Source organism: Cygnus atratus, chromosome 1 (assembly GCF_013377495.2).
Source record: "Cygnus atratus isolate AKBS03 ecotype Queensland, Australia chromosome 1, CAtr_DNAZoo_HiC_assembly, whole genome shotgun sequence".
NCBI lineage: Eukaryota > Metazoa > Chordata > Aves > Anseriformes > Anatidae > Cygnus > Cygnus atratus.
Genome location: NC_066362.1, coordinates 13,417,592 through 13,440,893, shown reverse-complemented (window position 1 = coordinate 13,440,893; position 23,302 = coordinate 13,417,592). Strand labels below are relative to the sequence as shown.

At 39.7% G+C, this 23,302-nt stretch overlaps 1 protein-coding gene across 1 annotated transcript in view; it reads left to right on the top strand.

Moving 5' to 3' along the window:
* The window catches only part of RELN (reelin), a 296,816-nt gene that overhangs the window by 222,002 nt on the left and 51,512 nt on the right, over positions 1-23,302 (top strand). The window contains exons 25-36 of the mRNA XM_035549571.1: positions 1,172-1,377; positions 2,106-2,277; positions 2,659-2,859; positions 4,956-5,191; positions 9,185-9,342; positions 10,269-10,476; positions 15,971-16,047; positions 17,600-17,758; positions 19,536-19,724; positions 19,956-20,229; positions 21,644-21,784; positions 21,880-22,057. Of these exons, the coding sequence (XP_035405464.1) occupies positions 1,172-1,377; positions 2,106-2,277; positions 2,659-2,859; positions 4,956-5,191; positions 9,185-9,342; positions 10,269-10,476; positions 15,971-16,047; positions 17,600-17,758; positions 19,536-19,724; positions 19,956-20,229; positions 21,644-21,784; positions 21,880-22,057 (2,199 nt within the window). The remainder of the gene's footprint in view (positions 1-1,171; positions 1,378-2,105; positions 2,278-2,658; positions 2,860-4,955; positions 5,192-9,184; positions 9,343-10,268; positions 10,477-15,970; positions 16,048-17,599; positions 17,759-19,535; positions 19,725-19,955; positions 20,230-21,643; positions 21,785-21,879; positions 22,058-23,302) is intronic.

Sequence of the window (23,302 nt, the reverse complement as noted above, 5' to 3'; positions counted from 1 at the left end):
TATTTTTTCTCTCAGCTATGCTGAAACTAAATCCACAGGTTTTGGTTGAGAAACTTCAGATTTACAATACTTACTAGTAAAAGAACATGGGTTTGTGTATGAATAAAGCCTGGTCACATGAGGCATGTAGAGAAAACGCTCCTCCCCAGTTCCAGAGTAGGAGATGAATTTCACTGCTGTAAATCCTACATGCTTTTGAAGAAGTAACTGGAAGGAAACCTGTCAAATGGGCTGATGCCAACATGTGGGAAGGCTGTTCTCTGTGCATATAGCACTGGGTAGCAGCTGGAGAAATGAATGCCACATAACTGTAGAGAGGAGGATCAAGTAGCAATGGTACCTTGAATGCCACGAATGTAAAAAGAAAAAAGACTGCAAACTGAAGGTGAAGTCACCCATCCTCACCAACAGAGGACCAACGGGACAATAGAGAGAAAATGCCTAAGTGCAACTGAGAAAATAAAAGTGTGTGTGTGTATACTTTTGGTTGTTATAAGGACCTAAAACTTGATGAGACAGAGACAAGCTCAGGATAATTTAAGTTTAAAATATATGAGGATATAAAACGCAAGTATCTGAACATAATTGAATTTGATTGCTAGGTAAATGAATAAGTAACTAAATAGATCAGACTCTAGCTTCTGAGATACTCTCCTTTCGTGAAATGCAATAGGCATTATTAGTAGTATAATTTCACGTGACTCAACAACACTATACAATGCAAGAGAAATGAGACCAGAAATGTCTTTTTACTGCTTTATGTTCTATCATATAAAAGCTGAATGCTTAAACATTTAGCCCTAGTTGGTTTGTGATACCCAGGGTCTGCCCTGCGTCTTCCAAAGGTATTTGGTACCATGAAGGAGTCAGGAGAACAAGGAAAGAGATAAGATAGTTGTGTTGAAATTGTGTTGTGAAGTTGTGTTTTGTGTTGAAATGTTGTGTCTGTAATAATAAAAATGCTTGTGGGATCACACCAGAGAAATTAAGACATAAAGGATGGCCAAACAGAACCATTGTCCTAAAGACAAAGAAATGTCATGTTAACACAAAATGCTTCATGTTTCTGTACAATATTCATCTGTGCTTGACTTTAAAATATGTCAATTTGCAGTGAAGGTGTCATATTTAATATTATTTTTCCCATTTCTTTTCTTTCTTTCTATTGTAGGCTGGGAAAAGACAGTTGGTAAGCTGGGATTTGGACACTACCTGGGTGGATTTCGTTCAGTTTTACATCCAGATAGGAGGAGACAGTTCTTCATGCAATAAACCAGACAGCAGAGAAGAAGGTGTGCTGCTGCAGTACAGCAATAATGGTGGAATCAACTGGCAGCTGCTAGCAGAAATGTATTTCTCTGACTTCAGTAAACCCAGGTATAATTTTGGTCTAAATTAAATCAGTTAAATCCATACTGCATCATCTCTTTAAGAAAACTGTTTCTTAGTCTATGAAAACATGAAAATACATTTTAAGCTGTAGTGCTTATAAGCCATCTCTATGTGGAAACTTTTCCAGACTGACACAGTAAACTCCTGTCACAATGAAGGAAAAAAACTAATGAAAGTGGGCCTTAGAAAACCTGAAGATAGCTTGTCAGTGCAAATTGAAATTGCATAGGTATTAACATGATTTCTATTACCATAGTTGGTAGTTTTACCCATGCATCTCTTCATTTTGCCTTGCAATGAACAATTTTCCAGAAGAACTATTGTAACTCAGCAAACTGTCTTTTCCTGAAAGTGATCTAAGCACTTGAAAGTATAAAACTGTTTAACTTTACTTTGTCTCTACTTTGACAAAATTACAGGAAACTTCCAGGAAATAAGCATGTACCCAGCTATGCACTGAAATCTTCATTACCTGGCCATCCAATACATTAGTTTTAGACAAAACATTTACCCCTTTGGAGTAATCAAGAGCAACAGTCCATACTTCCATTGGCAGGCAGATGTTCAGCCATTTCCAGGAAAGCAGTGTCCATCATACATAACAGTTTCTTGGGAAGACAAATGGCTTTCCTGCCTCTTTTTCCTATTTAGTGGTATTTTTCCCATTTCGCTACAGTGTTCCCTTAAAGTCCTGCTGAATTTCTGTTTTTCAGGTTTGTCTATCTGGAGCTGCCGGCTGCAGCTAAGACTCCTTGCACCAGGTTTCGGTGGTGGCAGCCTGTGTTTTCAGGGGAAGGGTATGATCAGTGGGCTATTGATGACATCATCATTTTGTCAGAGAAGCAGAAACACATAATTCCCGTTGTAAATCCCACCTTACCACAGGTAATAATCAAGAGTAGTCTCTGTGTATCACCATGAAACAGGAGCTGTCCTCTCTGTTAGTAGAATTTTTTCTGAATTTAATTTTCTTTGAAAATATTGAGCATAGTTAAAGAGACATTTGTAGTGCTTGCAGCTGCGTCTCTCTCTGCATGGTACTAAGCTGGTTCTTACCATAATACCATCAGACTCCTAATTTTTACAATCGATAATGTAATTATGTATCATCTCCTCAGAAAGTCAAGACAAATTTTGACAATTACAATTTTTGGACAACCACAGAAAAACCAAATTGCAAAATTTGATAATTTTTGAAAATATTCTGGAACCACACTGCAAGGAGATAGTACTTGTTTTTGTTGCTTTTCTTTTCCTTTCTAACAGAACTTTTATGAAAAGCCAGCATTTGATTACCCTATGAACCAGATGAGTGTGTGGTTAATGTTGGCCAATGAAGGGATGACCAAAAATGAAACTTTCTGCTCTGCCACCCCCTCTGCCATGCTGTTTGGTAAATCAGATGGAGACCGATTTGCAGTGACTAGAGATTTAACGCTGAAGCCTGGATATGTCCTGCAGTTCAAGGTATTCCTTAAATATGTCACTTCAAATCCCAGAATATCAGTGAAACTCCCCTTATTCAATACTTGCAAGATGTTGTTGGGTCATAATTCAAAACAATGTAATAAATTATAAGACTATGTAAAAAGATGTGTAGAGCTCAAGTATGAATTCATACACTATAAAATATGATGCTGCTTTCTAATGGAATAGCTAAAACCTTGGTGCAGGTGAGCTTCTTCCCCCTCTGGAGAAATTTTAAAGGCTTGTTGTTTGTTAACGAGTTTCACAAGTGGGTTGAAGTGACTGTCATTGTATTTGAGTCAGTACCAGGAAATGCTACTGCACTGTCAAGGGAAAAAGGATTTATTCCATCTGCGACTACAAAAGCTCCAATGTGGTTTGTGTACATTTTTTTGTATATTAAACTATTTAAGGACTTACAAGCCGCTCTGTACTCCAGAGTGGGTTTTTCAAATAATTACTTTTATTGTCAATGAATATAGGCTTCAATTAGTGTTCTCTTCTTTATAGGGCTTACAAAAATTTTAGTGGTCTGACAATGCAACAGAATATGGGCTCCAAAGAAAGTGTATTTGCTTTGACAAGCTCTTGTTTCTGAACCCTAATCAAAATTTTATTGAGTTTATAATGAAATCCCATTGGTGAATTCTGGAGGTTGGTTGCAATGCAATTTTAATGAGCTCACCACAAATACATGGTCCTTACATAATTGGTGGATACAGACACTGAATAATTTACAAGTAGAATTATTAAAGAGATCAGTTGTTTACAGGCAGCTTTTCAAATATAATTCCCACAGTCCTGTAAATAGTAAAGTTGGTTAGAAATAATAGGATTTGTAAAAAATCTCATTCCATCTAAAAGTTATGCTAATGAAATGCTGTACAAACTGAGGGATGGCAGTACAATTTCCAAATGAGTATTGTTTGCAGTTTCATACCTTAAACTCTCTAAAAGCCAAAATACTGTGATATGTAAATACCATTTAGCCTGGAAAAGATGTTGTTTGCCTCTTGACCATTTTCCACTACTTCAGTGACTAAGTCTTCATTCTCTAGGTTTTATGGTCAACAGCAATGCAAAAATTGTTCAGTCTGAAAAAGCAATACCTAAAAACAATTCATACACCTTCCATCACTGAAGCCATTGGCAATGTAATATAAATATACATAACATCAACGATATGTGTCAGAAAATAGTGAGTTCTTCTATTGTTTAAGGCCTTAATTTATACTCCTCTCTTTTTTGGATAGCTTTTAAACTGGCCTGCACAGAAATGTGTTAGTCTTATTTGCATGCTTTAATTTTAAACATATGGTTAAATGCTTTCCTGAGTTTGTGAAATTTCCATTTTAAATAGCTGCCTGAAATAATTTTGCATTGATAAACCAAAGACAGTCAGTTGTCAAAACTATTTCATTTTAGATGAATGATTTTGTTTTATATTCCACATTCTACAGCTCAAGTAGAATTTCTGCAATATAATATTGTAAAAACTAATATTTTTCTGATAGCGTGAAAAAAGAAGCTGGAAACAAAACAAACAGTTGATTTTTGTCTTAGTAATGTTTTCTTTTCACATTTTAGTATTCATTTTTCTACTGCCTCCAATTTTGCTCATTTCTGTGTACCAGAAATGCAGTGCCAGCTCACCAACATTATTCTGAAAATGACTTGGCCATGGTCAAGGGTTGCAGCCTAGGGCAAGGGAGTCAGTCTGGCACACTGGGGTGCACTGCAGGGGGTTATATCAGAGGATACAGCTCTTCCCCTTCCTCCTGGGCACACAGGCGCCTGTGCAGAGTTTGTTATTTGTGGCCTGCTACGTAGCAGGACCTTTGAAAAATGTGTTAACGTTCTTTGCACATTTTGCTGAACCTAGCAATCTGAGTGAAGGGTGGTAATTTTTACAGAGAAATGTTTTATATGTGTAGGACTCAGACTCTAAGCATCAGCCACTGTTTGCCAGCAGGGTTCAAAGGAAGTGTTCAGAGCTAAGCCTTCCAAAATAGAAAGTCAAAGGTGCTTTGCAGACAATAATGATAAATAACAGCTCAGGTTTCTTCAGCTCATATCTGATGCTTTGCTTTTTTCAGCTGAACATTGGCTGCACTAACCAGTACAGCAGCTCTGCTCCTGTTCTGCTGCAGTACTCCCATGATGCTGGGCTCTTCTGGTCACTCGTGAAGGAAGGCTGCTATCCTGCATCTCCAGGCACAAAAGGATGTGAGGGAAGCTCCCGTGAGCTGAGTGAGCCAACTGTGTATCACACAGGAGACTTTGAGGACTGGACAAGAATTACTATTGTTATCCCAAGGTCACTTGCAGCCAGGTACTCTACACTGTAAGCCAGCAGCGAATTAGCTGCCTGTCCTTTGAGGCTATGTTAGGAAAAAGTTGCAAGCTGTGAGTAAAATCAGTGTTAAAAATCTGCAGGTCTGGGAAAAAATATATTATGCTCTCCAAAACAGGGAGAATCTTTCCATTTTTAAGGTGCCAAACCATCTATAAAATTAAATTACAAAGCAACAAGGGGATCACAACATATTAATTTGACATCAATCTCTTCATCGTGGTGCCGTCTTTCTTTAGGCATATCAGTTGGGTCAGAGGAGCCAGCAAGAGGGTGATAAGTCATTTGAATCAAATAAGCCATTTCAACAGGATTAATTTTACACTTACCACCGGGCAAATAGACCCTTTGCTATCTGCACTGCATGTCATCAGCAGCAGAAGTCCCCTAAGCCTGCTGGCTCCTGTGTCTCTCTCTCTAGGCAGTGGCTTTCATGTTGCCCCTGGGTTTCAGCCCCATCTTCCTGCTACAGGCTTCTCATCTTCTCATCTCACCAGTAAAACCGCTGTCTTGGACTTCTGGAGGGCTGACTTTGAGCTGTTCAGGACACTGGTTGGCAGAGTCCCTTGGGAGGTGGTTCTGAAGGGCAGAGGAGTCCAGGAAGGCTGGGCACTCTTCAAGAAGGAAATCTTAATGGCTCAGGAGCGGTCTGTCCCCACATGCCCAAAGACGAGCTGGCACGGAAGAAGACCGGCCTGGCTGAACAGAGAGTTGTGGCTCGAGCTTAGGAGAAAAAAGAGGTTTTATAATCTTTGGAAAAGAGGGCGGGCCACTCAGGAGGACTATAAGGCTGTTGCGAGGCTGTGCAGGGACAAAATTAGAAGGGCCAAAGCTCATCTGGAGCTCAATCTGGCTACTGCTGTTAAAGATAACAAAAAATGTTTTTACAAATACATCAACACCAAAAGGAGGACTAAGGAGAGTCTCCATCCTTTACTGGATGCGGGGGGAAACTTAGTTACAAGAGATGAGGAAAAGGCTGAGGTGCTTAATGCCTTCTTTGCTTCAGTCTTTAGCGGCAAAATCAGTCGTTCTCTGGATACCCAGTACCCTGAGCTGGTGGAAGGGGATGGGGAGCAGGATGTGGCCCTCACTATCCACAAGGAAATGGTTGGCGACCTGCTACAGCACTTGGATGTACGCAAGTCGATGGGGCCGGATGGGATCCACCCAAGGGTATGAGAGAACTGGCGGAGGAGCTGGCCAAGCCGCTTTCCATCATTTATCGGCAGTCCTGGCTATCAGGGGAGGTCCCAGTCGACTGGCGGCTAGCAAATGTGACGCCCATTTACAAGAAGGGCCGGAGGGTAGACCCGGGGAACTATAGGCCTGTTAGTTTGACCTCAGTGCCAGGGAAGGTCATGGAGCAGATTATCTTGAGTGTCATCATTACAGGGCAACCAGGCGATCAGGCCCAGTCAGCATGGGTTTATGAAGGGCAGGTCCTGCTTGACGAACCTGATCTCCTTCTATGACAAAGTGACACGCTTAGTGGATGAGGGAAAGGCTGTGGATGTGGTCTACCTTGACTTCAGTAAGGCTTTTGACACCATTTCCCACAACATTCTCCTCAAGAAACTGGCTGCTCGTGGCTTGGACTGGCGTACGCTTCGTTGGGTTAAAAACTGGCTGCATAGCCGGGCCCAAAAAGTTGTGGTGAATGAAGTCAAATCCAGTTGGAGGCCGGTCACTAGTGGAGTCCCCCAGGGCTCAGTACTGGGGCCAGTCCTCTTTAATATCTTTATCGATGATCTGGATGAGGGGATTGAGTGCACCCTCAGTAAGTTTGCAGATGACACCAAGTTAGGTGCATGTGTCGATCTGCTCGAGGGTAGGAAGGCTCTGCAGGAGGATCTGGATAGGCTGGACCGATGGGCTGAGGTCAACTGTATGAAGTTCAACAAGGCCAAGTGCCGGGTCCTGCACCTGGGGCGCAACAACCCCAAGCAGAGCTACAGGCTGGGAGATGAGTGGTTGGAAAGCTGCCTGGCAGAGAAGGACCTGGGAGTACTGGTTGATAGTTGGCTGAATATGAGCCAGCAATGTGCTCAGGTGGCCAAGAAGGCCAACAGCATCCTGGCTTGTATAAGAAGCAGTGTGGCCAGCAGGTCTAGGGAAGTGATTGTCCCCCTGTACTCGGCTCTGGTGAGGCCGCACCTCGAGTACTGTGCCCAGTTTTGGGCCCCTTGCTACAAGGACATCGAGGTGCTCGAGAGAGTCCCGAAGAAGGGCGATGAAGCTGGTGAGGGGTCCTGAGAACAAGTCTTATGAGGAGCGGCTGAGGGAGCTGGGATTGTTCAGCCTGGAGAAGAGGAGGCTCAGGGGCGACCTTATCGCTCTCTACAGGTACCTTAAAGGAGGCTGTAGCGAGGTGGGGATTGGTCTATTCTCCCACGTGCCTGGTGACAGGACGAGGGGGAATGGGCTACAGTTGCGCCAGGGGAGGTTTAGGTTGGATATTAGGAAGAACTTCTTTACTGAAAGGGTTGTTAGGCATTGGAATGGGCTGCCAAGGGAAGTGGTTGAGTCACCATCCCTGGAGGTCTTTAAGAGACGTTTAGATGTTGAACTTAGTGATATGGTTTAGTGGAGGACTTATTAGTGTTAGGTCAGAGGTTGGACTAGGTGATCTTGGAGGTCTCTTCCAACCTAGACGATTCTGTGATTCTGTGTGATCTTCAAGCCCCAGCACAGAGTTTCAGTATGTAACATATTGTGAAGCAAGGGAGCTGGTGCCTTTGCTGTAAGGAGCTGAAATAGCAGCATGTACCGTAACAAGTTTGTCTTTTCTTCAGTAATTAGCCAATAAAAGCAGGTGCCAAATCGCACAGATCTGACACCAGTTGATTTACTCAAAACAAGCAGTGCGGAATCAATAGCAGCAATCTGTTTGGCATTATGTTCAGTAATGTGATCAAGAATAAGAAGCTCATGCTAATATATTAAAAATGTAAGTATTGGGAGTATGAGGAAGCTCCCAGCATGTTGAAAACTGAATTGTTATGGGTCACTTTGGAAATCATGATTATCTTGAGAGCATCCCATTTTATCAGCTGGTACAAAGCACCAGCATGATGATCACCTACCTACCAAATCCCCGTGAATAGTAAGTAAAGTAAATAGTAAGTAAAAAGCAATAAGCACATACATACATACATTAGGCAGAATAGCAAGGAAGATCTCGATTAATCTATTGGATTGATAATGAGGCTTTAAATCAGCTCTCCTCTCTACAAAATGATTCAACTTGACGCCAAAGACTTAAAATTAAAAAACAAAATATTTTTTCTTTAATAAATTTCCTATGCACTGGGTCAGCTGGAGTAACTTTGTGTAGGCTCACCAAAGTCCCTGAAACAGTTTTAGTTATAGAGGTTAGAGATTAGATTGCTGTTTTTCAGGAATTTTGTGTTGTCACCCAAGAATAAAATCTTTGTATTTCTGCCCACACATCCTGTAGGTTACTTTATCTGCCATTATTTGTAGACATTGGATGATTTTTCCTATATCTAGTTTATTTGACGGTTTTTTACTCAAAAATACACCATCCCACAACAAACTCTGCATCACTGCCATTACTGAGTTATTTTCATAAGTACTGTAAGAAATTGAATTCTGGGATTTTAAAATGTAATTAGCAGTTCGGGTTGAACTGAGTACTGAAAGGCATCTTCAGAGTCATAACTAATCTTTCACTCTAGTTGATAAAACCACATAATCTGTTCTTTGCATCACAGTGGTGGATATAGGCCAGAGAAACAGAGCAAATCAAAATACATCCCCCAAAAATGTGGAAAAAATATCCATATGTGAAGGTGCACAAACTCTAGGATGTCAGAAATACTTTCCAGGCATCAGCTTGCTAATCCAGGAAAAGCTCTTTCAGTCTTAAACAAAGATCACAAGAGGTGTACAGTGGGTATTAAAACTGGGAATAGTAATACCATGCCTTTTGTTATTGTTCCTCTACAGCAAAACTCGATTCCGCTGGATCCAGGAGAGCAGCTCCCACAAGAGTGTGCCTCCTTTCGGCTTAGATGGTGTTTACATTTCTGAGCCTTGTCCCAATTACTGCAGTGGTCACGGGGACTGTGTCTCAGGGGTCTGTTTTTGTGACTTGGGCTACACAGGTAAGACAACCTTTTTTAGATGGTACAACAGTAAACACTGTCTGAGTTGCTGTTGTAAGCCTAGCATCTTGTTTTTCCTCTACAGTATTCCAGGAAAATACATGATGACATAAATTTCATGAGCTGCCAGCAAGAATCTTTTCTTTTCGTTAAATGAAATTTAGCACAGGAGTCCAGTACAGACAAAACAGAGCAGCTGAAGACAGGAGACACCGGTGATGTTTCTGGCAACTGCGATCTTTGAATATCACCATCTGTATAAATGGGAAGGGACTAGCAATGAAAGCAAAAACAAAATAAAATATTATAAACTAAAAAGTCTGCTTAAAAACCTTTGGAACATCTTCAAATGAATTGCTGCTGGTTTTGAGTCCCCTGGCCATCAGATGGCATGGGACCAAGAAGGAACATATGTTCTGACAGGCCCTTCTGCGAAAAATTCTGCTCACTTGTGGTTTCTGGGGCTTTTATGCTGAAACAAACAAACAACAAAAAAAAAAAACATACCCAGTGAAAAAACAGAGATTGACACAACCAGTTGCATACTGCACTCTTTTCAACCCCCTACACCAACAAAGCAATACGCTATCCTCTTTTGTTCAATTTGTTTAAAAAGAACTAAAAGGATAATATTTTTCTGTTTACATAAAAACATCTTATCAGTATAAAGCATGTCTCTTTTTCACCTAGTGAAATAAGCCATCTTAGAGTTTAATGGAAGAGGGCTTATTCCGCCTACAAAAATTTATAAAGAGGGATTAAAAAGGTACAATCCTGTTGTCATGGCATTTTCTGAAAAAAAAAAGCATGGTTCTTTCTCTTGCATGGGTGCAATAGAACTATTTGTCAATTTTCTGTACCTGACCTTTACTCTCTTCAGCACAGTTTCAACAAAGCATCTCCCATATATTTTTCTTTTCTTGAAGCATCACATGGAACCTGTGTGTCTAATGTGCCTAACCACAGTGAGATGTTCGACAGGTTTGAGAGGAAGCTAAGCCCTCTCTGGTACAAGATAACAGGAGGTCAGGTTGGAACAGGCTGTGGCGTGCTCAGTGATGGAAAATCTCTGTACTTCAATGGACCTGGTAAAAGGGAGGCCAGGACTGTTCCTCTGGACACTACAAATATCAGGTCAGTCATCAGTGCTGCTTCTCACAACTGTCTGAGTTATTAGTGTTGTCTTTGCTATTACAAGCATAGATGAGAGAGGGTATGAAATGTTTTTTTTTTTTCTAGTAATCACAACCCATACAATAAATCTTAGGGAAGTTACTTTTTTTGCTCATTCTGGCCTTCTACTTCCTTTTCCAGAGGGGGAAAACTTAGGTTAGAAATAGAATGGAAAAGCATCATAGAAAATGTGAACTGTTCATCCTTCTGGGAAGATGGTTTTGTGGTGTATTCTAGATGGCCAGGCAGAAGATGTGGCGTTGAAACTGCACAAAACCTATGAGTCTGGACAGAAAAATTCCCTTTCCACTGATGCCATTGAATTCCAGTCATGTTGATACCATAGCAAATGAGCTATTGTTGATTTGCCAGACGTTATGAATTAGTCCACTTGTAAGAAGTGTAAAACAATGTAATAGGAATTGTTTCTGTGCAGTCAAGAGGCTAACAAGCTTTCACCTCTCTCCCTGCTACCACCAAATTCTGCTCCACTGGTAGTAATTACACTTTTTCTCTCAAATTGTCCAATTGATTAATGTAATTAGGATAAACTAAAGACAATTAATTCTAACTATTATTTATCCTGGAGTTTGCAGCTGCTTTGTCCAGTCTCATAAGGGATCATGTGCCTGAAACCTTGCCCACCCTACAATTATATCCATTAGTTTAATAAAAGATATTTCTCCTGTCAAATACTGCTCCAAGAGCAAGTTATACAGTGAGTCGTTGCATTATTTAATTTGTGGGATCATTCAGCAGAGTGTGGCCACAAATTAGTGTTCCCTCTCTCCAGTTCAGCCAAGTAGTGCTCCTTAGGGCAGTATGGGTTCTGTGGTTTTTGGGACATCCTTAGCTACTCCACAGCACAGAGCAACACAGCAGCAACTGCCCTTCCTCTATGTCCTGCCTGTCTGTCAAATTCTCCTCTGACAAATACTTGATATATACTAATGTAAATTCCTTAATAATTAAATTAATTTGTGGTTTGACAAATATGCTTTTGAGAAGTACTGGAACTCTGGAAAGATCTGAACATATTTTCTGTTCCACTCTCTTTTTAAAACTCATATTGTTAATACTCTGAATTATAATTTTGAAAGGAGCCACACCATCAGGAAGTCTATGTTCAAATTATATTTTTTAGTTATTCCTTCTTTTCTGGAGAAATCTTCTTTAAAAAGAAAAGGATTTTCTTTAGCTTTCAGATTTCAGAAACCACTTTTAATGCCAGATACTTATAGCTTTGCATTTTTATGGAATTTGAACCCCTTAAAACACGAAAAGAAGTCATAAAATACTGCACAATGCTCTTTCTTGACTTTTCCAATCTATCATTACTTCGATTTTGCATGAGAACATGGGGTAAAACTACCCCATGCATGGGATATCAAAAACATGGGGTGTCAAAACTACCCCCAAGGACCTAAATGGCCAGAGGGCACCTTCTGGTAAGAGCAACTAAGATCCCTGTTCTGAGTTGGTGAGCTGCTCTCCTGCTGAGACTGATCATTTTGGCAAAATAAACCAGCACTTCTCTCACAAGAGAGAACAGAAATACCAGTCGTCTCGAGCACAAACGGGGCAAACATGGATTTTTTCAGTTACTTTGGCCACATGTTTTTAAGGGCAGGATCCCATTCATGCAGCTGGTCTAGAACATGGGCACCTTAGACAACAGCAATTACCCCAGCCTTCTTATATGCTCAAAGGAGATAAAATAGCCACTTCAAAAGGGCAATGCAATTCATCCTGAAATAGGGCATAGCGAAGGACAGTGCTTTGTCTTCTGGAAGTGTGCATTTTTTCATTATTTTTAAGGGAATCTGGGCTGGTCGTGTAACATTCAGCCTTTAAACGCTTTGCTTAGAACAGATAAATCCCACTTTAAGATTTGAGACTGTCTGTAACATTAACTAGATAATTTCTCCTAGAAGCAAGAGCAGATTAAGTTTGTGAGAGTGTGAGGGGTTAACTGAAAGACCATACCCTAAAAACAAAATTGTACTCCAGCCTAGAAATGTTTTCTGTTATTGGAGCTAAAATTACTGTCACTTGAAAGAGGAGATTAGAGTGAAGCACTTTTTCCCTTTTTGGTATTATTTTTTACATTCAGTAATGCTTTGTATAGAATTAGGTTATATTATTAGGGGTTATCTTAGCCCCTGCACAGTTATCTTTTATTTGTGAGTGGGTTTTTTGGTTGTGGGTTTTTGGTGACTGAGTAAACAGCAGGAAAATATATCTTTAAAGACTTACCACTAGATATGTGGATTGAAGGTTGTGAATAGGAATGCTGAAACTCCTGCAGTAGAGTTTTAAGCTTCTTATTTTTCAGGTTAATAATGTTTTCCCAGACCTTTTAAGATCTTGTTTCATTAAATCAGGCATGGAATAGCAAAAAAAAAAAAAAAAGAGAGAGAGAAATATTGCAAGACATTAAAGTTTGATTTTCATTCTCAGTTCTTGCAGACCTACCTATGCATGTTCTGTATCACCTTGCTTCAGTTACAGTTTTTTGTACGCAAGGGGTACATTTTATGTAAAGAATGTAAAGAATTCTTGATCATTTTTGTAGAAAATACAAAGACCTTTTCCTTCTCACCCTTATCTTCCCAGAGGAGAGGGGCACACAGGCTCAATGCTCCTTGTTCACTTTGTTCCAAAGGGGTCAAGATTTGTCAGCCCATGCAGTGCTGCTTAGGGTAGCAGCCTAACAGCACACTCCTAAACTTGGGTTTAACACAAAAAGCATTTAAAACTAAAGCTTGTTCCCCCAGACCAATGACTGCCAACATGCATTCCATGTCTAGCACATACATTAAGTCATATTCTTAAGCTTTATTTGCCCAATGATCTCCTTATTCATTACATAATTGATTACACTTTTTTTTTTTTTTTTTATAAAAGACACGAAGAGAGTATCCCATACTGCTAAGAGAACTGTAAGAAAAGTGTCAAAATTCATTTCACCTAGACCATTTGCTGGTCTGTACTTCAGAAACCTGCTGGAGTCTCTCCTTCCTTCCCTTTTGCACAGCCCAATGTGCCAAAGGCACAATTTTGCCAGCAGTATTTTCATCCTCTTGACTGACAATATGATACCTGGATGCATTTTGATGAGCTACTGCCTCCCATTTTGATGGCCTCTCCCTTATGACACTCTTCACTATCTGTTCAGTGACAGCATTTGCACACAGTGCCTACCTGGCAGCTAAATACAATCTGTGTAATATATATATTTTTCCAGCAGTGACATCTGGCTTGTTAGCTGACTGGCTCCTATTTGTGTTACAGACTGTTGCTAATGACTGTGCAACCATTTCAGAGAGTTGTTCTGGGTCAGACTTGTCCAGATCAGATGGGCTGGTTCACTCTTCTGCAGAAAGGTTTTTTGTTTTTGTTTCTGTTTCTGTTTTTGTTTGTTTTGCTTTTTACTGATCTCTACATTTGGCAGTCATAAAAGAGAATTTTATCTATAAATCCTTTCACCTGTGAGGCTGCGGTATAGTGTTTTATTGCCAGAATACTGCCTCAGAAAGCAGAGCAGCAGAAAATAGGACCTATTTGACTAATCTTTGCAACACTGTGAACCATTCTGTTCTTGAGCTATGGGGTTATATCATGAATGAGTCTGATGAGTATATTCTGGCTTGTCAAGTCCCTATGGGTATACGAAACATGTCACATACGAAATACCAATTTCAGTAACAGAACTGGATTGTGGTCAGCTTTAGAATCAGGAGAGGATCATAACAATGTGTATGTAGCAGTGGCTGAGGGAAATTGGAGTCATATCTGCGTGGTACTGGCTCTGCCTGTAGTCCTGTGGCTTGTCTGTGATTTTACTGATGTCAGTACAAATTAGAACCAAATCCCCTAAAGCAAAAAGAGTTATCCTTGTGGGGAGTTATCTGAGTGACAAATCAAGCATTCTTTCTTCACACAGAGCCATAAATCCACCTTGAAAACTAGTATTTAAAATAAAGAAGTTATCTACAAGCAATAGAATTAACAAAGCCTAGTTTCCTTTCGATTCATGTTCTTTTTTCCCCCAAGTCCCTGCTTGGCAATAACCCCACCTCTCCATGTGTACTCCACAAAGATGCCTCCCAGCACAAGAGCAGTTGCTTCTCAAAAACATCACATCAGCAAGTACTACAATAAAACAACAGGCAGGCATCATCATAAGTCAAAACTTGTTTAGGAAACAGGAAGGAGAATGGCCTTGCCAACTTTCAGCATGCAAAAGCTCAGGGCAGGTATGAGCCCACGTTCCCTGCTCAGTTCTGGCATTGTTTCAGATGTGCAATGCAGATGACCTGTGAAGAAGGAGTAGATGAGAGGGCAGTGGCCTTTTCAGTCACGTCACTGCTCTTTACATTAGTTATGACCAGAGAAGCCTCAGACAAACGTCAGAAATATGTAATGAAATTTGGCGAGTGAGCAACAGGACATTAATTAAAATAAATTGTTGTTACTAGTAAAACAGTGCACATCTAAAAGAAAATGTAAACTACACTGACACCTCAGATTCACAATTAAAAATAACAATTCAACAAGTGTAGCAAGGCGTCACTGTAGACTGTGATAAAAATGACAAGATTTTGGAGCACAAGGATGGGATAATTATTAATTCAAATATAGCTAGATAAGGATGTTCCAGGCTTGTCCAAAATTCTGTCAGTTAAACCAACATCATTGTCTCAAAGGCATGTTGCAGCCTTAGAAGGGTTTCAGAAAATAGCTATGGGAAAAATCAAGGATATGGAAAAACTATCATGCAGATGAAAATGTTGCCATGGTTTACCATAGAAAGGAGGAGGAGAAGTATGGAAGTTATAAAAAGTAATGACTACAGGGAAGATACAAAGAAGGCAAATCAGGAACATTTCTTCCCTGTCTCATAACAAAAGAACAAGATAATGTTCAATTAAATTAAAATGTATAGATTCATACTCCAAGTGACTAGTTCACGAAACATCCCATGAATGCTTATTACTGACATTTTTTTACATTAAGAATTTAACAATCAAAAAGAGACTGGTAATTTAGAGAGGATGTAATAACTCCATTTAAACTCTACTGTTATCTGTTAAGGCTTAAACCAGGTTCCAGTTAGAAGAGATCAAGGTAAGACCTGATGTAAGTTGCAGATTTGGCTTTAGCATTTTTGCATCTTTGTGTGAAGGAAGGAACTGTTAAAGTCTCCTGCTCGGTTCAACAATATATTTATTAGGCACAGGATCAATAAAACACATCAACTTCTGTCGTGGGTCCCCTACTCTTTACTATGGCAATGCTTGATTTCAGTAGGATCACTGCCTGATCAATAAGCCTGAAATAATGACCTAACTGAAAATGCAACATTAGTTAAGGAGAAAAGATTTATCCTAACTAACCTTGTGCTATTAGAAGATAATTGCACTTCTCTTCTAATCTGATATTTTTTTAACAGGCTAGTTCAATTTTATGTACAAATTGGAAGCAAGGCTACTGGCAACTCCTGCAACAGACCAAGAGCCAGAAATGAAGGTAAAACCTCTTTTCCTTATAATAAGCTTTTTGTACTTGGGGTCTTCTATAGTGCTTTTACCTTTTATTGTCTCTACAAAATGAGAAAGTCTGTTTCATTTTTAACATTATTCAATTAGCTCTTCACTTTTCGTAAATGGTACATAAGTTAACTTTCAATTAAAAAGAAGTCTATTTACTTTTATCCCATATTTTTATTTATATTTATTTTTACCAAACCTAATGGTGCTCTATTAGTAACAGTAATTTTTTTCGAGCTGTGATGGTTTAAGACAAGATTGGCAAGAAGAGGTATAGTTGCTTTTATTAAACTACTTGAAAATGTTGGAAAACAGGTAGATATACAAGTACACAGGACTTTCTTCAGGTCTGAAACACAAGGAATAAACTTCAAGTTCAGGATAAATTTGTTAACTTCCATATCTCACCTGAAGAAGAGTTGTGTGCCTGAAAACTTATTCAGTTTTCATCTCCATCAGTGGGTGTGATAAAAGATTGCCTTTCAAGCCATTCTCATGCATAATTTACCTGAAACACAAAATTATAAAGCTGCAGAAGGAAATATGTTTAGTGTGAAGAAGTTCATCTCTCCCAGCTGCATCCTCCCTTATTTTACCTACATGCTTAGAATTATTGTGATGGAGATGGGACTGATATTTGGATTTGGGAAGGATCAGCAGAGTTTTGGGAGCAGATTCCCTGTGTAAAGTGGTCTAGTTGCATGAAGACAGAAGTCACTAATCACTGAGAAATTCTGTCACTGTCACTGAGAAAACCTTGTTTTTCTCTCATAAACCATTTAACATCAATGGACTGTTTCCTGGTGTACGGCATTTGTATTGATACCGATTCAGAACTGTCATCTTTCAGCATAGATTACAGTAAGGGTTTGATTCTCCTCTCATTTGCACTGCTGTAAGACACAAGAAAATATGTTATCTTTGAAAGTATTCCAGTATAAAAGAGTTTTAAGAGGAGAAATATACATAGGAAGTGCTTCTTTCTTGCATTATCCCCTGTGATGAGCTCATTAGTGATTTCAAAATTCTGCTATGTGCTACTTTTTACCATAATATTTGTAAGATCCAAAGACTATCTTAAATTATCTAAATATTAAGATAATTCACTTTTAAAGATGCTGCGAGCTTGCATAGGTAGCATAAACATTTTGAACTACCCCTTATGGGAAGCCCAGCAATCAGAATTACAACTTAGTGTCCCACACAAACTCTAGGAATACTCCACATGAAATAAATACTGACTGTATTAAGAAAGGCACGTTACACCCTCAATAAGTAAAAGATTTGATTCTTTGAGTTTGGTGAAGACAAACAACACAACATGTAGCAGATGGTGAGCCCATGTCAAGTTTGCAACAGGTCTTGAGCACAAAATGCTCCTGGACCAGGAAATGCCAAATGGATAGGGGAGACACACTCACGTCAGTGGTGTACACTGGACAAGGGCTGGCAACTCCTGAGCACAGGCTGAAGAGCTGCCCCCCTCTTCTCTGCACAGTCTGACTAACTGCCTTGCTTAATTTTAACAACAGGTCTCGTGGTTCAATTCACAAATGATAACGGGATCACCTGGCATTTACTGCGAGAGCTGGACTTCATGTCATACCTGGAACCTCAGGTTGTTTCGATAGACTTACCTCGGGAGGCCAAAACCCCTGCCACAGCTTTCAGGTGGTGGCAGCCACAACATGGTATGCAATGCCATCCTAAGAATTCATTAAATGCTTTTATCCAACCCAAGCATGAGTGCTTCTCCATATGGGTGTGTGCTGCAGAAACCTCAGGTTATGAAAAACACATTGTGGTGAACAGTTTGGATGCTGTAAGTGCATGTTTAGGCTTTCCTTAGTCATGCTACAGACATAATTTTCTTCTATAACACCCAAGCACAATACGGTGTTTAAGATTAAAATTGTTTAAAAGCCAAGTTTAAACCAAAGATGCTGAGAGGAGAAGAGGGGAAAAGTTTACACAGAAAAGCTTGAATAAGATGAGAGGACTTACCTGAGTAAAGAGTGACCTGGGATGTAAAATGGCTAACACATCTCATTTTTCATCTGATTTGGAAGGGGAGGCATAACTTGGTCTTGAACCTGCCTACATAGTGGCTCCCATCTCATAGAATCATAGATATATATTATAGAACTCCCTATATTAACATCTCTGCATACCCAGAGCCCCGTGCCTCTGCCTTCTGCTCCACCTCCAAAGCCCGCTCAGATATTTCCCGCATCCTCAGATGAAAGTAAAGCCCTGATGCTGACTGATAGCTACAGCCACCGTGACAGCTCCTGCCTTGCACTGTGGCACATTACTACTAGTAAAAGTGTCCTTATTAAGTGTTTCACCTTTGCGCAAGGCAGGAGCTCCTGGCTCCCTGCAGGAAATAGAAGGTGATGCTCAGACATATAGAAAAGTACATTTTAACAGCAGCTCCCTGGGGAGAAAAGAACATAGCTTACAGTCAGGTAATTACGGTATGTAGCTTCTTGGATATCATTTATCATTTTGATGGCTATTTTTATTCGTACATTTTTGTACAATATACGTGCTGGAGTTAACTGTCCTCACTAGGGAAGAAAGTAGACAAGACAAGAGGATGTGATTTAGCTACAAAGCCAGTTCATTTGAGAAAAATGCTGAACAGGAATTGGTGGACCACAGACCATCATTCTGCCATAGCAGTTTGCACTGTTTAGTGGTGAGATGTCAGACCTGTTGCTCTCTACCTATGTCCTGCTGGTCACTGCTTGCCTCTGGAGGCATCTGGGTGACATCTGTCTCTGCTGAGAGTGGTCTCTGTAAGGCTAGGACAGCAGTCCTCTAGATCTCAGTGAGAGAGAGAATTTGTGACGGGAGGCTGAAATACAACGTTCCATACCAGTGCCCACAGGTGACAACCACTCCTCATTACAGACGATAGCTCCTTCATAGATTATCCTTTGTCTGACATAACTCAGTGCAGAGTGGCTCTATCAGCCATGACCCATGTTCCTCTTGTTGGCAAGACATAAGTCCTGGCACATCGTCGTGAGCTCACAATTTATCAAGTCTTTCCTTCTTCTTCTATAAGGGTACGAAAGTGATTGTACAGTAAGACAACATTTTTAGCATGCCAGTAGAAAGCTATCCTCTTCCAATCAAAAGGTAATTTGGGAGTTAGTCAGAGGCCTTTCTGATTTAGCTGTGGGGAATAACAGGAAGGTTGTGACTGATAAATGGAAATCCCCAACCTAAGGGCTCAGGAAATGTCTCATTCAAACGCAGGGAGAGTGCACAATGATGAAGGCATTGAAGCTGAAAAAGAAGCATAATTTAGAGTCCAGGTTCATCCTTGAGCAATGTGTTAGCCATGTTTAACAGTGGTCAGTCTGTGACTGAGCACAGCTCACTACATGAATGCAGGCTGCAGTTATGAAAAAATAACTAACAGGGACTCCACTAACTCACCCATTCTGCTTTTTATAGGGAAGCATTCGGCTCAGTGGGCTTTGGATGATGTGCTTATAGGGATGAATGACAGCTCTCAAACTGGCTTCCAGGATAAATTTGATGGAACTGTGGATTTACAAGCAAGCTGGTACAGAATACAAGGGGGACAAGTAGACATTGACTGCCTATCTATGGATACAGCTCTGATGTTCAGTGAAAACATCGGTATGTGTCACCAAGCACTACTACATTTGTATGCACCTATTTTATAAATTCTGTGTGGATCAAGTTTTTACAATATGGGAGGTATTCAGAGATTCAAGTATATAGTAATCTGCAGGGAAGAGAAGCTGAAAAAAAGGAGGTGAAAATGCAGATAACAAATCTGAATGACAGTACCAAAAGCATATGCATAAGGCATTCAATTTCATTTTTGTTGTTTCTCTCTTTTATTAGGAAAACCTCGCTTTGCAGAGACTTGGGACTTTCATGTATCAGCCTCTACTTTCCTGCAGTTTGAGCTAAGCATGGGTTGCAGCAAGCCATACAGCAATTCTCATAGTATTCACCTGCAGTATTCTTTAAACAACGGGAGAGACTGGCACTTGGTGACAGAGGAGTGTGTGCCTCCAACCATCGGCTGTCAGCACTACACCGAGAGCTCCATCTACACTTCAGAAAGATTCCAAAATTGGAAGAGAATTACGGTCTACCTTCCACCTGCAACATAGTGAGCACTGTTCTAGCTGTTTAGCATGATATAGATTTTGCTGATCTAATTTGAGCAAACATCCCCCAGCTTGGGAATTTTCTGCATGTCTTTTAAATTATTAAATGTGTGTTTTCATGCCATCAGAATTTTAAATTTCACTTCAAAATATTTCATCAGATATAATATGAACTGCAGGAATTTAAGTAAGTAACAAATTTGGATCAGTGAATTCTTAAGCCTTGCCCACAATCTATGGCATCAAAGAATAGGAATTCTAAACTAAGTTTTTCTAACATTTACCCAGTAAGAAACAAGAATGAATGCACTGACCCATCCTCTCATATAAAGGTATTTTCTGTCATTTCACATCAGTAATAATGTTATTTGTCATCCAAGATTTAGGCACATTAATCACAGCACTCAGCAAGTCAAAATGCATGTTACTGGATGTGCCACCTCCACCCTTTTGACCAGGAGGAGAGATCTGTCTGCCTCATAGTGATATCACATTGCTGTAAATGAATGTGGCAGATAAGCTGACATCCATCTCTCCGAATAAAACCATGCACTAGTTCAGAAATAACAGATGACAATAATCTTACTTACCATTACTCTGAATAGTTCCATAATTCTTAAAAGCACCCTACACATTATCTTTGTAAATTCCACCACCTTGAAAATATGCTAGTAAAAATGGACAAAGTAAATGAACAGGGACTACGATTCACATCTTGGTTTCTAATCTCATAGTACACTCCACAGAACCATACATCTTCATCCAAGAAGATTCTTCCATAATTTTCTTCACAAGTATGAAGATAGCTTGACCCAGTCAAAGTCACAGGGTATTTCCTAGTGTGTTGGTCTAGGATCAGCTCCACAGAACATTTCCTGCTTGAACAACTACAATATTATTTAATCCATACCATCTTCAGAGATTTTTTTCCAAAGTATTTTCCCCATCTGAACATAGTAAGGCAGTCAGCATTTACCGCAGCGGGTATGCAGGTGCATGTTTGTACATATATTCATATATTATTATACAAATATACATGAGTGCATGTAATCTTTATTTTTCTTTACATAACACTGAAGCAGTTATATTGTTTCAACTCTACTAGCAATTTATAGAGCTGTTGGATGCTAATAAAGCTGGTAGTTTCTGCTCAACCACTTTGCTAACCAGGAAGAGTCACAGCACTGGTTCACTTCAGACATCTTCGTTTAGATCTGCTGGAATTTTGCCTGAAAACTCATCTGAGAAATTGAAACTTCCAGTTTCTAATGGAGTATAAGACTTTTCCAGATACAAAGTGTTGTGCTTATTAAAATGTTTTTGTTCTCCTGAAGTCCATAGGACTTTCTTTATTATGTAACACTTTGTGGAGGAAACATTTTAAAGCCTGAAATGCATTCACTCTATTTTTTCTAGCTCTCCCAGAACACGATTCAGATGGATTCAATACAACTATGCTTCTGGTGTTGATTCTTGGGCTATTGATAATGTGATCTTGGCTACAGGATGCCCTTGGATGTGCTCAGGCCACGGCATCTGTGATGCAGATCATTGTGTGTAAGTAACAACTTGCTTTCCATACTTTATAGAAAAGATGTTGTGTTTTATCTAGGCCAGATGGATAATACCTTTTCCTCTGAATTTGTTGCTAGGTGTGACAGAGGCTTTGGTGGTCCATACTGTGTCCCTGTCATTCCTCTGCCATCTGTCCTGAAGGATGATTTCAATGGTAACTTGCATCCAGACCTTTGGCCTGAGGTCTATGGTGCTGAGAGGGAAAACCTGAATGGTGACACCATCAAGTCTGGAACAGCTCTCATTTTTAAAGGGGTCAGAGATTCATTGCATTGAAAAAAATGAATAAAAATAGTAGAGTTAGGAAGAGAAAGTGATTTTTTGTTGTTTCCTCCGTAAGTTTATTTCAAAGTCTTTAGGTTAGAATTTGACATTTTCATTTTTCTCGTGTTTTTCTGCCCTAAACATGCACCATGTTTGTTACAGTTGTTTTTATGATCAAATGTGTTTTTTGTTTTTGTTTTTGTTTTTGGTTATAAATTCCTCCTTAACTTCCAAAGGAAAAAAATGAAACTCTGCAGTTGTGATTCTTGAGGCTGAGTGATTTGGTAATACAGTACTCGTTGCAATCTGTGATGTCTGTCTTGAAATCCTCTGACTGATTTTTGAGTATTTTGAATGATACTGATCACTGTAATCTAGGTATTCAAAGTTTGTGTAGTTAGAATGTGGTTTACTTATTTGTATCTTTTAAAAGTTTTTTAGCTCATTAAGGAGGGTTTTTTTGTTTGTTTTTAACTAAAGGTCTAAAAAGGTCAGGAAATGCCATGTTTTCTGAACTTCTCAGTTCTTCAACAGAACAGATAAATATTTCTCCCCATAAAAGACTTTTGTTCAGATAAGAACAAAAATTTTAAGCTTACATGAGTCTTTTCATTTGACATGGTGAATTTAGGTGCCCTTGAAAAGCAGAGTTTAATAACTTCACATGTAGAAATTAATTCTTTATAAATATGTTTTTTCAAAACCTAGACTCCAGTTCAACCTCTTTAAATAATCTAAATCATAAATCAGAGGTTGTGAATTGTCTAAAACTTGGCTTGGTTGTTCCTGCAGGTTGTTCCTTGGGGGAAGGGGTCTGAGAAAGAGAAAAGCTCTGTGAGGTGGAGTTTGCTAGATCCTCTGCAGAACAGGGATCAGGTCTGTCTCCAGGATCCACTAAACATTGAGCTCATCTGTAGAGATGGACAGGATCTTATAGGTCACTATGACTTTTCCCACCCACTCCTTTTCCTTACTACAGGAAAAGGAACAATCCCTTCCTGAGTCAAGAGGTTACCACAGAAGAGGATATTTGTACAAAAAATAATTTTTGGAGGCACAGAAAAGAGCTCCTTGAGAGGAGACTTCCTCCTTGAAAATTAGGGTGCTCAGCTGCTATATGGTTTGCCGAAAGAATGGGTATATGAATTTGGACTGAATGTCTGAGTAAGTCAACTACAGTGCTTGCAGATCAGATGACATCCTGGTGATTCAGGGCATGAGCTGAATGAGCTGAAC